Source organism: Musca domestica, unplaced genomic scaffold (genome assembly GCF_030504385.1).
Source record: "Musca domestica strain aabys unplaced genomic scaffold, Musca_domestica.polishedcontigs.V.1.1 6, whole genome shotgun sequence".
Classification (NCBI taxonomy): Eukaryota; Metazoa; Arthropoda; class Insecta; order Diptera; family Muscidae; genus Musca; species Musca domestica.
In genome coordinates, this window is record NW_026712363.1 from 22578785 (window position 1) to 22593988 (window position 15204).

General features: G+C 33.5%; 1 protein-coding gene across 1 annotated transcript in view; it reads right to left on the bottom strand.

The window, feature by feature from the left end:
* LOC101892881 (uncharacterized) overlaps positions 1–3312 on the bottom strand; it is a 46491-nt gene extending 43179 nt beyond the window's left edge. The window contains exon 1 of the mRNA XM_059129317.1: positions 2642–3312. Coding sequence (XP_058985300.1) covers positions 2642–2677 — 36 coding nt within the window. The 5' untranslated portion in view covers positions 2678–3312. The remainder of the gene's footprint in view (positions 1–2641) is intronic.
* Between the last annotated feature and the right edge of the window lie 11892 nt (positions 3313–15204).

Below are 15204 nucleotides of genomic sequence, written 5' to 3' on the forward strand. Positions count from 1 at the left end.
AAAATGTGTACAGATTTTGACTCCTTTGGCTGGTTTCTTGTTCTATGAAAATATGTAATGAAAAATATTTTAGACAAATTACCCATTAGAAGTCGCCAAAAAACGACAAATCATCGGAAATAAAATGCAAACTATACACATATTTTAATTTTTACATTGTCTGTTTCAAACATGGCAAACTTAAGAAGTCATTTCAAATAAGCATATCCATCTCTGCATTTTTTATAATTTACCTTGTCAAATTTCACTGAATAAAAAACACGTACCTATCTCCGATTTCTGTGCATACAATGGATTTTGAAAATGAGATTTTGTCAACTGAAAGAATGAACAACTTTTTACTAAGATAACCGGATTTTTCCTTTATGATATCGAAGAAAAAATGCAAAAATAGTATATTTTTGCAGATTCTGGAACAGAACATAAACAATTACAAAGGTAATCTCATGCAATCATAGGATTACAATTTTTATTTGATGTCCCTTCATTGTCCAACTTATATCTTGTAGTTCTTCCTTAGACATGGACGCAGAATTGACAAGAAATCTACATATATTTCTGAGAATATATTTTATAATTTTCGTGACTTGTATACCCTCTATAAAGGAAGAAAATTATATAAAGCTGATAATTAAAATATGTAGCTTGTTTACATTTAAGCTTTTTGTCGGGTTAAGCTATTAATTTATTTAATTTTTTAAATTTGTAAAAATTGGATGACGTAGTATGAAAAACATATGAAAATCTACTTATATTTGAAAAAACATTTAAAATTTTTTGACATATCAATGCTCCCAAGCGTTGATGCATCTACCTGTATTCTTCTGCCATGAAAGTTTCTTTCTATTTTACTACTTGTTTGTCCACTTTAGAAACTTTTTAGCCCACGAAACTGGGCGAGCAAAAGTAAAACAACTGTTAAACATCGAATTTGACATTTCAATGATATCAAAACAGTGTTATATAAAACAAACAAAATGACAAATTTCTTATTGGAATTCCATTGCAAAACAATAGAGGTAAACTCATTTGATAAATTTAATATGGCAATCCTTTTCTGACGAACACGACCTTGTCATTTTGGAAATAAAATATATTTTTATATCTAAAATATTTTCGTATGACGAGTGGCAGATTTTACAAAAATAATAAATAATAATTAATTTTCGGCGTTCCTTGGCTCGTTAAACAGTTTTACGTTCCATATCTTAGGAATATCAAGTTGATTTATCTGTTCTTGGACTTAAACATATAAATATAGGGATTTCAAACTTTATCTTAAGGATTTTTTTTTCATTTTTTTATATTAGTTCTGATCATGGTAGAAGAATATAGGTTGACGAAATCGGTAGATTGAAAATCGCGAATTATAATAGCCTCCGAATGACGTAGTATAAGAAAACATATAAAAATGCACTTATATTTGAAAAATCCACTCATATTTTTTTGACATATCAATGCTTCCAAGCGTTGATGCATCTACCTGTATTCTTCTGCCATGGTTCTGATGTAGGCCTCGAATGACGTTTTACTTTAGGTCCGCCTTTACGGATCAAAACTCCAGAATTACCAGCTTACTTATCAGACTAATATTTTAGTTTTCTGTTATAGATTATATTCTTCTTGACTTTTATACTCTCAAAAAGTAGTGAAAATAACGAAATATTTGCTCGGAAATAAATACAAAATCATTGCCAGCTGTACGCCCATATTTAAGGAAGAACTACAAAATATAAATTTGACAATAAGGGGGGCATAAAACACAAATGTTTTACTTCACTATTATATATTCATTTTAACGATATTATTCACCGGAATTGTTTCAAATTTAGTGTTTCAAATTTGGTATTTGAAGTTCTAATGGATACTACAGCCTAAGACAGAAAATTGTCTGTGCAGGTCCATGTCTTCGTATAGCCCCCATTCCCCCAGTTTCGCATTTGAATATTGTAATGGCTTATGACAAATGTTACCTATGTAGGTCCATGTCGCCGTATAGACCCTAATATAACAGCTACATTCGGTGTTTTTTTTTTTAAGATTTTAACGGATTTTATTGTTTTTGAGAATTGCCAAATTCGTTCCATATGGTGGAGGATATTCAAAGTTCGCCCCGCCCAAACTTACTGCCGTTTTACTTGTTTTTGTTTATTTTTACCATTAAAAAAGGGGCTTGAACGGATCTTGTTATTATTTTTTGTAAAATATGCCATTTGTCATACGTACATATTTCTGATATGAAAACATATTTTATTTTGTTGCCATATTCGAAAAACATTTTAAAATGTTTTTACCATGGTACACACTAAATAACATGAATCATATTCCAGCGGAAATACAATTTATATTTTTAATTAATTTTGAATTTGAGTGTTTTTAATTCCGACATGGCTCACATAGTCATAACGATCAAAGAACATCAAACCCCCCAAAAAAGGAACATTTAAAAATCTATTTACACTAAGTTTGGCAATCTCTACAACACCTCCTACTGCAAGAAAACCTACTGCAAGCATCGCTTCGTACCAGTTTAGTTTACAGCTTCTTTGGATGTATCTTTTTTTCTCTCATATTTTCGAACTTCAAAACAGTTTGTCGTATTTGGTGTTTCAATGGTGTTTTCTTTAATGGGGTCACTTACTTGGGTTGTTAATCTTCTCGAGCACCGGTATTCCATTGTGATTAGTGATGTGATGTGTGCGTGTGTGTGCGCTTTTCTTGTAGGTATTTTCTTTGGAAACGGTTCTAAGTTGTTGTTGTACAAGATGTTAATTTGTTTTCAATTTGCTATAGGTATTTTTGGTTAAATCTTTTAATCTATTTTGTGATTTTCTATTTTCATTTACTTATATTTTTCAATTAACACAATAGCAATATCTTCTTTCTTCTCTCAAAATAACACTTTTATTTTATATTTTCATAAAAAATTTGTAAAGATTTTCAAATTTAATATAAGTTTTGAATATTTTTTCTTTCTTCGAATTGAATTCCTTCCAGTCAAACAATACGCATAATTAGCCACACAACTGTTCGGTTGGTTATACTCAGAGTAGACCGTTATTTCTTGACTAACTTAACTGGCTGAATGACTGACAGACGACTGAGTGCGTTGTACCATTTGGTGGGGACGAAAACCAAACCGTTTTACTCGAGAGCTCACCTTAGACTGGCCATCCAGGTCTGGCTTACCATTCCTTAAGCACTTTGCGTCTTTACACTCGCATTCATGGGGCCAGCAACAGGCAGAAGAACAACAACAACCACCACATTGTCAGCAGCGGCGGCAACAGCATTTACAACACCACCACTACATGGCTGAAAAAAGGTAAAGAAAAAAACTTATTTGGCTTTTTATTTATGTTAACAGTGAGTGAGTATATCCCCCTTTGCCAGAGCTGGCTACTAGCCGTGCGAAGACGACGACGATGACAACGACAATCCGTTGAAATGCTTTTGTTGCCTCTTTTAGTGTTTCTTTTTATTTAAGTTTTTAGTCAATCACTTGTACCGCAAAACACCACACACTCCCAGAGCCATAACCCATACACACAACACACGGCCACACTCTTCTTCTCCAATGCTCTTCACTCTTTATTTCGTTTCTTTGGCATTTCCTCTTCTTTATTTTCTTTCGTTTCATATTTTCATTGTCAACACTCCTTCTTTCACTTTATGCTCAAATCAGAAGCTCAGCTCAGTTAGTTTCTCAGTTGGAGATCAATTGTTGTGGACCCGGTTGGAACTTCTTTACCATACATGCACACACACACAGGCAGACGACACTCAATGGTTGTGGCTTCTACGGAAATTATTGAGCCAAGTTTATAGCTACACTGACAGAAAAATAATGAGAATATAATTTACTAAGGAAAGAGAATATTTGTCTTTTTCCTTACATTGTTGTTGTTATGAGATAGCAGCATTATAGAAAACCGACATAAATGAAATACGCGTCCGGTATTTTCCCCCATCACTTTTACTTTCGTTGTTATGACCGGCCAACCATCCAAATATAGCCAAGATTTAAAAAAAATCCGGTCGTGAGAAGATATGTTTTTGTATCATGGCAGAAGAATACAGGTAGATGCATCAACGTTTAGGAGCATTGATATGTCAAAAAAATTTTAATGTTTTTTCAAATATAAGTAGATTTTTATATGTTTTCTTACACTACGTCATTTGGAGGCTATTATAATTCGCGTTTTTCAACATTTTTTACAAATTTAAAAAGTTTTTCTTTCATTATTTTCAATTCCAAAATTGGTTTGACAGTTCATTGTCCCAGCAGCTGTGTTGATGCGTCTACCTATGTTCTTCTACCATGGTAGATGCATCAACGCTTGGGAAAATTGATATGTCAAATTCTTAAAATGTTTTATCAAAAAAAAAAAATTATATTTTTAAATGTTTTCTTATACGACGCAAATCGGTGATTGTTATAATATGAATTTTTCAACAATTTTTACAAATTTCAATAATTTTTCATTCAACATTTTCAATTTCAAAATCGGTTTGACAGTTCATTGTCCCAGTAGCTGTGTCGATGAGACTAACTGTATTCTTCTACCATGTTACACTTACCAAATCGTATGTCAAATGAAATCGATTCTTAAATCCGGTGGATTTTGTTTGACGCAAACTCAATGGAATTTAAAGTTGAATTCCACACGATTTAATACTTGTAAACGTACTTAAAATCTGCTTGAATAAATCGAGATTATGCAATTAACCCATGATAATGTGGATTAATCCGGATATGACTTTATATTTAAATGTGTTATTTGGCTTATTTCTCGTGGTACAAGAATACAGGTAGTCGCATCGACTCAGCTATTTTGACAATGAGCAGTCAAACTAATTTTGAAATTGAAAATTTTAAATGAAAAATTATTCAAATTCGTTAAGAATGTTCAAACATGCATATCATAACAACCTCCGGCTGGCGTCGTATAAGAAAACATATTAAAATATATTTTTTTTTATTTGTGAAAAACATTTTAAAAAATTTACGTGTCCGGTATTTTCCCCCATCACTTTTACTTTCGTGGTTATGACCGGCCAAACATCCAAATATAGCCAAGATTTAAAATAAATCCGGTCGTGAGAAGATATGTTTTTGTATAGTAAAAGTATATTTATACTTCATGGTAGATGCCATGGTAGAAGAATACAGGTAGATGCATCAACACTTGTGAACATTGATATGTCAAAAAAATTTAAACGTTTTATCAAATATAAGTAGATTTTTATATATTATAATACGCGGTTTTCAACAAGTTTTACAAATTTAAATAATTTTTCATTCAACATTTTAAATTCCAAAATTGGTTTGACAGTTCCTTGTCCCAGCACCTGCGTTGATGCATCTACCTGTATTCTTCTACCATGTTCTTTCTGAAATGCGAGTCTATACATCATGTTACATTTATACAGGATGAGATGAAAAAACTACAACCAACTTCAGATTGCTGTCATTTCTAAGCCACTCATCCGACAACTGTTAAAATTATTCCAGTGACAGCTCATTATATTGTTTATAAGCGCACAAAAGCATTTTGGTGAGAATTTTCCAGAAAAAAATGTTATTCGTGATGGAATTCAAGAGTGATAGTATGATTTTTTTATATTTGGAAGGAAAACTACAAGTGGCTATCGCTAGAGCACTCCAGCATTTAAATGTAAATAAATCTTTTGTGTCTCGTCGTGGTATCGTAGCCTGACGTCAAGGAAGTGGAGGAAAAGTAATGAAGCAACTTGATCGAAAACCGCGTCTCAGTGGCCGAGAATGGATCGTGAACTGAACATATCGCAATATTCCATTCGGAAAAATATTGAAAAATAAGCTCGGGGTAATGCCATTGGAATTCCAAAAAGTGACTCAAAAGATCTAAAGAGTTGCTTCGCTTGGCCGAAAGTGTTGAACTGCCGAACTTGGTTTTCTCCGACGAGGAAACATTCGTTGTTCAGCAGTTTATTAACAAACAAAATAATCGTGTTTACTTGCCCAGGAGGTCAGCTGAAAACGTATTCAGTATTTGGACGATTCTTGTCACATTTTCCAGGGATTTGTCTAAAAATTGGTATTTGTAGTTCATAATGTGTTCTAGCTCCCATTATGAACTACATAATGGCAGCAAATTGAACATTTAGATCAACATTTTCCTATAGCGTATATATAACGACACCCACCAGCACTCAGTATTTTGGAAATCCTAGTCACATTTACCCACGAAATTGTTTCAAATTCGGTATTTAAAAAGATTTGGTAGATGTCAATCCTTGACGTACAAAATTGTCTATGGAGGTCCCCGGACTCGCCCCTTTATGGTTTTTTCAAAAGTTTAACAGCATTATCCAAACGGTCTGACTGGTATTTGTAGTTTAAAGTGGAACACGTTTGAATTCAGATACTTTCATATAAAAATGTTTTTATTACCCAACGGTGGTACCCAACTTAATGTTTTTTTATAGATCGATTTTTAAACAAAGAATAAGCAAACACTCATGACAAAACAATAGAGGTAGACTGATTTGTTAAATCGAATATTGCCACCCTTTTCTGACGAACTCGATCTTGTCATTCTTCAAATGCATTTTTTCATATCTGAAATATTTACATATGACGAGTGGCAGATTTTACAAATATAATAAATAATCTTTTGTTTTCGGCATTCCTTTTCACATTAAAACATATACGTTCCATATATTAGGAATACTAAGTTTATTTATTTGTTCTTGGACATAAATGTATAAAGATAAAGATTTCAACCCTTTATCTTAAAGAAACGTTTTCGGTGATATTAACTCTTATGTAGGCCTCGAATGACGTTTTATTTTAGGTTCGCCTTTAAGAATCACCTGCTGAAAAATGTTGTCAAAGTCCTCACAAGAACCGCTATATGGATACTAAGACAAAAACTTACGCTGACAATTTCTTGTAACAAATTTAATGCCAACTTAACTGAAAATAAGATATGAAAATATTCTACTAGTATTTTTAAGGAGGAATTGCAAAATATTAATTTGACATTGAAGAGACATCAAATAAAAAAATGCAATCGTATAATGGTAGAAGAATACTTTTTGGTACGAAATATCAATGGTCGAAATTACATATCTTGAGATTTGTCAAATGATTACCTTTCATATTTTAATTCTACTGATGTGGAATGTTCGCTAACGAAGTATCGCCTTCTTCGTACGACTATAGGTGACAAAGAAAATGTGTTCTATAAGAGTCATCGACATCGAACATGTATGTTCGCGAAATAATTTAAAGCCCACTATGTAATTTAAAATGTGACTTGCGGAGCTTCTGCTGTGTTCTTTTTCACTGTTTATTCGTAAAATTAGCAAGCTGTAGCTTCTCTCAAACAAATTACATCATTTAACTAGAAGAGTCAACATTATTTCAGAATTCATACAAAGAAATCTATTCAAAAGATACGGAAGCTTTATTTTTTGTTACGAACAATAACACAGGTGTGTGTTAAGAATTTGTCACACATAGGGGAAACTTAATAATAATAATCATTTGCACACAAATAATAAACATATTGAACAGCACTATTTATTTTATAACATTTTTCACAAATGAAAATTGCTAATTTGTTCCACATTGATATTTCTTCTGTCAACTATTAAATTTCTGGCATTGCAAAGAAATGTAGCAGAAAGACAAACACGTCTAAAGCAATTACCGTTAAAACATCATTTAATTGATTTATGTCCAAGTAATTTTGGAACCATTGCAAGTTTTTTTCTGCTTTTTGCCTTAATAGCAACCACAACAACAAATTATCAACTATCAGTGAAAAAATTTCACTTTAAACATAGTTTCAACTGACAACACCGCTCACTGACTTTTGACTAACTCTTTCGCTCGCATGTTATAAAGAAAATATGTGCGAACGCATTGAACAAAAGCGAAAATAAAACAAATCTCCGTCAATAAATACATTGAAAACTATTTGAACAAAAAGCTGGTGAACGATAGATAACAAAACCAGGAATGAAATGGAAAGCATCATTGATGGATGCCAAAATTGTAATCATAATAATAACCCATACAGATGTGTGTATAACTACAGAAAATCTCCATCATATTGACACCATGTATTTTCTGATGTGTTCACATTTGTGGTCACAAATATAGCAATGGAAATATTCAAGGAACAAGATTACATACATTTTGATTTAAGCCAATCAAAAAGCGTTTGATGTGTTCCCACCATAAGTTATCAACTTCGCAAAAGATAACGAACTTAGTTCGATTTTGATCCTACGTACAAGCCGATGACTTAAGCAATTTAAAAAAGCGTTTTATGTATTCTCACCTTTAGTTTTCGTTTTAGTAAAGAATCCATTTTAGCACGTATTGTGAAGATTTTGTCAACATTTCTTAGCGGGCTATTTTTTTGGGGGTTTTAATCTTTAAAGCCTGACTTAAAATATAGCGTCATGCCACTTGACATACGTTGACATTTAAGATATGAAAGTAATTTCTATTTGAAAAATTACAAGGTCCAGTACTTCAAAAAAGAATTACCATATTCGATTTAGTAAATGATACCATGGTACAATAAGGAGGTAGAACAGCCCTAAGGCTATGCCCGCTTCCTGTCAAATGTCCATGCAACAAGTTGTTTTAATTTATTCAATATTTTCCCAAATTTTTAAAACCGGTTAAAAAATGGGAAAATGAATTGGATTTTCTTTCAAAAAACTGCAACCAACTTGACTTTTGTCATTTCTGAGCAATTTGTCCGACAGTTGTTAAAATTATTCCAGTGACAGTTCATTATATTGTTTACAAGCGTTCAAAAGCATTTTGCACGTGAAAGAATTTTCCAGAATAAAAGTTATTCGTAATGGAATTCAAGCGTGATAGTGTGATTTCTTTATATTTGGCTGAAAAAACACAAATGGCTGCCGTTAGAGAGTGAATAAATCTTTTGTGTCTCGTACCATCGCTCGCAACCGTGATACGTCAAGGAAGTGGACGGAAGAAAACAGCAACATCAGCTGAAATGGTTCGAAAAGTAAAGAAGCGTCTTGATCGAAACCCGCCTCGCAGTGGTCGAAAAATGGCTCGTGAGCTGAACATATCGCAATATTCCATTCGGCAAATATTGAAATTCCAAAAAGTACAACAACTTACACCGCAACAGAAAAAAAAAATAGACTCAAAAGAGCTGCTTCGCTTGGCCGAAAGTGGTGAACTGCCGAATTTGGTTTTATCCGATGAGAAAACATTCGTTGTCCATCAGTTTGTCAGCTGAAAATGTGCACCTTCGGTTGGCCACCAGAACTCAAGCGCCGGACATGGTGATAATGTGGGCCGCCATAACGGCCGAGGATCGCTCTCCGATCCTATTAATTGACCGTGGCACCAGAATAAATGACGAATATTATCGCGAACATATTCTGGAGGGTGTATTAAAGCCTTGGACACGCAAACATTTTGGCCGCAGACTTTGGACATTCCAACAAGACTCAGCACCATCGCACTCAGCACGCGCCACCCAAGAATGGTTACAAAATGAGGTTCCTCGTTTCATTTCCAGCGCACAATGGCCGCCAAAATCTCCGGATACCAATCCGTTGGACTATTGTGTCTAGAGTATTTTAGAAAGCAAGGTTGGCACTAAAAAATACCAAAGTGTCGATCACCTCATGCAAGCGCTTCGCCGGGAATGGGCCAAAATACCGCAGAGCAACATTTGAGCAGCGTGTAACGGTTTATTGACCGTTTTAAGGCCATAATTCGTGTCAAAAGTGACCAATTCGAACAAATCTAAACTTATTCTAAAATTTGATGCTATTTCCGACATTTTTATACCCTCAGCCATATGGCTACAGAGGGTATATATCATTTGATACGGTCAAAACGTGCCTAGTCGAAATAACGGTTTTAGACCTTAGGTCTCTTTGGACCAAATCCGTTTCAGAACATTTGGAGTCGATCTAACGATGTCCGTCCGTCCGTCCGGGCACTCGATCTGCAAATCCTAATATTTGCGTCAGTGCTAGGTCTGGCGTGAAAATGGGCAATATCGGTCCACTCCCTCAAGTACCTCCCCCACAAATGGTTAACACTTTAAATAATTACGACTCTCATAAAATGTGATGTAAGAGTCCGATTGTCTTGAAATTTCGCATATCCCAATATTTATATTAACCCAAGGTCTGGGTCAGTACTAGGTCAGGTGTGAAAATGGACAATATCGGTCCACTCTATCAAGTACCTCCCCCACAAAGGATCAAATTTTTGAATAATTACAACTCTCATAAAATGTGGTGTAAGGGTCCGATTGTCTTCAAATTTCACACATTCCAATATTTATATTAACCCAAGGTCTGGTGTTAAGATGGGATATATCTGCGAACCCTTTCTGCTACCACCCCACACTAGGTCCACATTTTACAAAAACAGAAAAAAATATTTTTTTTTCTCAACAGGAAGAGAAGCTATAATCCGGGTTTGCTCCAACTTTACAAATCCTAATATTTGCGTCAGTTCTAGGTCAGGTGCAAAAATTGATAATATTGGTCCACTCCATCAAGTAAAAATTTTTAATAATTATAAGTCTTATAAAATGTGATATAAGAATCCGATTGTTTTAAAATTTCACACATCCCAATATTTTCATAAACCCAAGATCTGTTGTTAAGATGGAATATATCATTGCACTCCTTCTGATACCTCCCCCACACAAGGTTGAAATTTTGAAAAAAAAAAATTTTTTTTCTGCACAGAAAAAGAAGCAATAATCCGGTTTTGCTCCAACTTTGCAAGTCCAAATATTTACGTCAGTTTTAGGTCAGGTGTAAAAATGGACAATATAGGTTCATTCCATCAAGTGCCTCTCCTACAAAAGGTCGAAATTTTGAATATCCATTAAGCTCATAAAACGCGAAATTAACATCGGATTCCATTTAGACTTGGCACTTCTGAAAATTTTTCTATCAACACAAGATCTGTTAAAAAAAACGGTAGAGATCGGACCATTCCTTTTGGTACCTTCCCCACAAAGGGTCAAAGTTTTGAATAACCAAAACGTTTATATAATCCGAAATAAGCATCAGGTTTTCTTCATATTTCACACATTCCATTATTTCTACTAAAAAAAGATCCGTTGTGATAATGGGATATATGGGTCCATTCCTTCTGGTACCTCCACCACAAAGTCTCAAAATCATGCTCATAAAAAGCGAAATTGACATCCGATTCTATTCAAGACTTGGTACATCCCAAAATTTCCATTAACACAACACAGCCCAAACCAAGCACGTAGCTATATTTATATCATATTTATTTAGGTCCGATACGAAATGGCCAATATTGGCCCATTTCTTTGGAACATATTTTTAAATAATCGAACATTGGCTGAGGGTATACATCTGTCGGCAAAACCGACCGATACTTTTTTACTTGTTTTTGCTTAAATTCAATAAAATTTAAAAAAAATGTGAAAATTATGACTTTTGGCTTTGTTGCAGTTTTGTTTATCTCACCCTGTACAATTTATTTAAAATTATTCATTTGAAAACATCTCATTGTCAAAATGTTTATTTATAAATCCATTGTACATACACAAATGGGAGAGATGGGAACCTGCTTTCTATACAGTGAAATTTGACAAGGTAAATTACAGAAAATGCAAAGATGGAAATGTTAATTTGAAATGACTTTGCCTTCTTAATTTTACCATAAGAGGAGGTTAGGCGTATGTTGTAAGGAAGTAAGTGTGTGTGTGGCTTTTTCGGGGTCCTTCAAATTTTTTAGTGTATTTTGACTAAATAGGTCAAGGATGGGTGGGCATATTGGAGGAGCATTAAATATCAAGCTCCTGTGTCATAGGTGTATGTTTGTTTTAACTTTTTTTGTGTTTGTGTTCATTCTAGTACAAATTCCTTAAGTGTTTTTGCCTAAGATTGATGGTATCAGGGCTGAGAACCCCTGAATAACCGCTCCCTCCTAAGCTAGTGTGGAACCCCACTAAAACGACGCATAGGCTGAATGTAACACATTTTTAAATATTTTTCATTATTTCCATAACCTTTTTTTTTGTAAAATTAACATATAAATCCGCCTGACGTTTCCACGTTGATTGAATGAAATAACTGTTGGCCTTTTAAATATGTATGTGTCAACCGTCATAAATACAATATTATTTTTTTTTATTCAGTCAATACACTCAAGCATAGTACAAGAATTCGGTAGATGTATCAACGCTTGGGAACGTTGATATGTAAAAAAAATTTAAATTGTTTTTCAAATATAAGTAGATTTTTATATGTTTTCTTATAAGATGTCATTCGGAGGTTATAATATTTTGCGTTTATTAACATTTTTACAAATGTAAATAATTTTTCATTCAACATTTTCAATTCCAAACTTGGTTTGACAGTTCATTGTCCCAGCAACTGAGTCGACGAGACAACCTATATTCTTCTACCATGCACTCAAGTAAAAATTAGCAAATAAGAACACCCTACATGAATGTGTTTTCTTTTCGCGTACAGCAATGGTTTTTTAGTAATATCATGTTCCTCCTGGAACAAATATTAAAATCTACGTATTTTTCCTCTACCCCAAATGCAAAATTCCTAGCCCTTTGCTAGAATTTTGTTCATAACTGTTTAGTTCAGTACAGTGAGTTGCTAAACAATAAACAGAACTTGTTTAATACACAGTTCACACATATTAACCGTGTGATTTATTTGTAACAAAACTGATATCGGACAAGAAAGTAAAACCAGCGAACATAATTGAAAATTTCAAAAAAAAAAAAAAAAAGAAATCAAAACTTTAATTTCCAGATTTGTCAGATGTTGTTGTTGTTGTCTGGTGGTAGTACTACGATGCGCACTGTTTTGACGGACGACTACGCTAAGTTTATTACAAACGTGTTGTTGGAAATACAACAACCACATTAACTAATTACCTTAATTGTTTAGTGTTTGCTAGCCGGCCGGCTTCAATGAATGAACGGATGAGATGGATGGATGCTGTTAGCGACTGTGCATGTGATGGTGGCAGCCGTGCTTGGGGTGATGATATATTTGAGCACAAAAAACGCAATAAATCAAACAAATGCGTTATGGTCACGGTGAATATTCGTATTAAATTAAATTGTTACCAAATTAATAATATCCGATAGGAGTCATAATACCATCTTTTACAGATGTGTACGCATTTGTACATATGCACACAGTGTTAAGTTGAAATGTTTTAATAATAGTTCATTATATAATATAGAAAATTATTGCTGAAAATTGGTATGAAAAGATGAGAGATCTACAGTTGTTGTTTTTATTTTTTTGTTTAAAAGGTTAATATATATTTATATGAATTTAAAGCCTTTGGGCGTTTGCAAAATTAGAAATGGTTATCTCAATATGTTTTTTATTAATTTTCATTAACAACATTCAACTTTCAAAATTAAAAAAGGAAATTTTCCAATTCGAATTGTATACACAACCCATGATCAGCCTTAAATATACTATAAATCAAATTGAAACCTTTAGTAATAAACTCCAAGACAAATTGGAACAAAGTGATCTGTTAAAGTACTTTTTAAGTATTTATGCCATGTAAAGGCACTGTTAGACGAAATGTTTTTTGGATATTTAATGTCAAATTTTCCATACGTTGAAGTTTCACATATCGAGTGATACATGGACGACATATCAGTTATAATACACACAGTTAGTAAAGATCAAGTCCCCCTCCAACTACTACTCTTGATGTCAAAATGCTTTATTGTGATTGAAAACACAGAACAAAAAATAAAAATAATGGCCAAAACAAAAAGTGTAAACAAATTTTGACATTCCATCCTGTTTTTAAAATATGCAATGTATAGTCACCCCGGTCTGTCAGGCCGATATTTTCAATTTAAAAAAATACTATTATACTCCTTTAAAAAAATATTAAAACCCCATGTATTATTAGGAACGTATGTTTTGAGTAATATAAACAAAGGTTTTAGAGAAAAAAATATTTATGACTTATAGTTTTTCATTTCGCTCTTCGTTAAAGTTAAAACATTATTAGTTAATCTCACAGTATAGGAAGGTTAAAAATGATACGATAACCGATTTTTTCTTTACAAAAACAGAAAAATTTGCAAAACAAGTAAAAAAGAACTAAAGGAGGAAGTACATAAAAAGCTTGAAGTCATGGCTAGGCATATTAATGTCAAATTATAAAGGAAAACGACGGCAGGATTTTAGTGCGGCTCTGTACTTCCTTTATGAAATGTCACAAAATATGCCCACCCATGACTTCAAGCTTCTTATGTACTTGCGCCCTAAGGCTGGGAATACATAGAGCGCATATTTGGCTGGCTTAAGTCAAGGTAGATCTAACAGGTAACCGCATCGGCGAATTGCTACAACAAAGCAACTTTTGTGGTACCCTCAAATGTCAAAATTGGCATCTAAGGCGAAAAACATAGATTCGCCATGACCAAGGTAGATCTAACAGGTAACCGCATCGGCGAATTGCTACAACAAAGCAACATTTGTGGTCCCCTCAAATGTCAAAATTGGCATCTAAGGCGAAAAACATAGATTCGCCATGACATTTAGAGGTTGCGGCAAATTTGTTTCAACCAATCAGAAACGAGGTGTTTGCTTACATTTTATTTTGTGTGCCTCTCGTCGTAAACGAACGTCGCAATAAAAGTTTTTATTGTAAAACAAATAAGAGTAAAATAAGTATTAATTGTAGTATTGCGATATTTTTTAAACCAAGAAACTTATAATGACTATATTTTACTGGTTTAAACCAAAAGTTTTCCGTAACTGTAAATGGCAAGAGTCGAATTCTTGCACTACTTCCCATGATGTGCTTTGGGAATCTTAGATGTTGAGGCCAACTTAATTCTTAAAGCTGCACTCCATTCTAACCTCCTTCCTTCATTTTCTTTTAATTTTTTTACTGGTTTCACTCTAAACTTGCTCTTAAATTATTTGAAATATTATAAAAAGGTACTTTTAGGGAAGACAACATAAACAAATTTGTTGTTGCATTCATTTAGGGCGAATTCTTCAATACAACAATTTGTTTTGACATTTAATGGTGCCGTCAGCTGGGCTGATGCGATTACCTAGTACATCTACCTTGGCTTAAGTCATCGGCTGGCTTCTTCGTAGATGAACAAAGCAAAGACATAGAAGTGTAAAGACTAGACA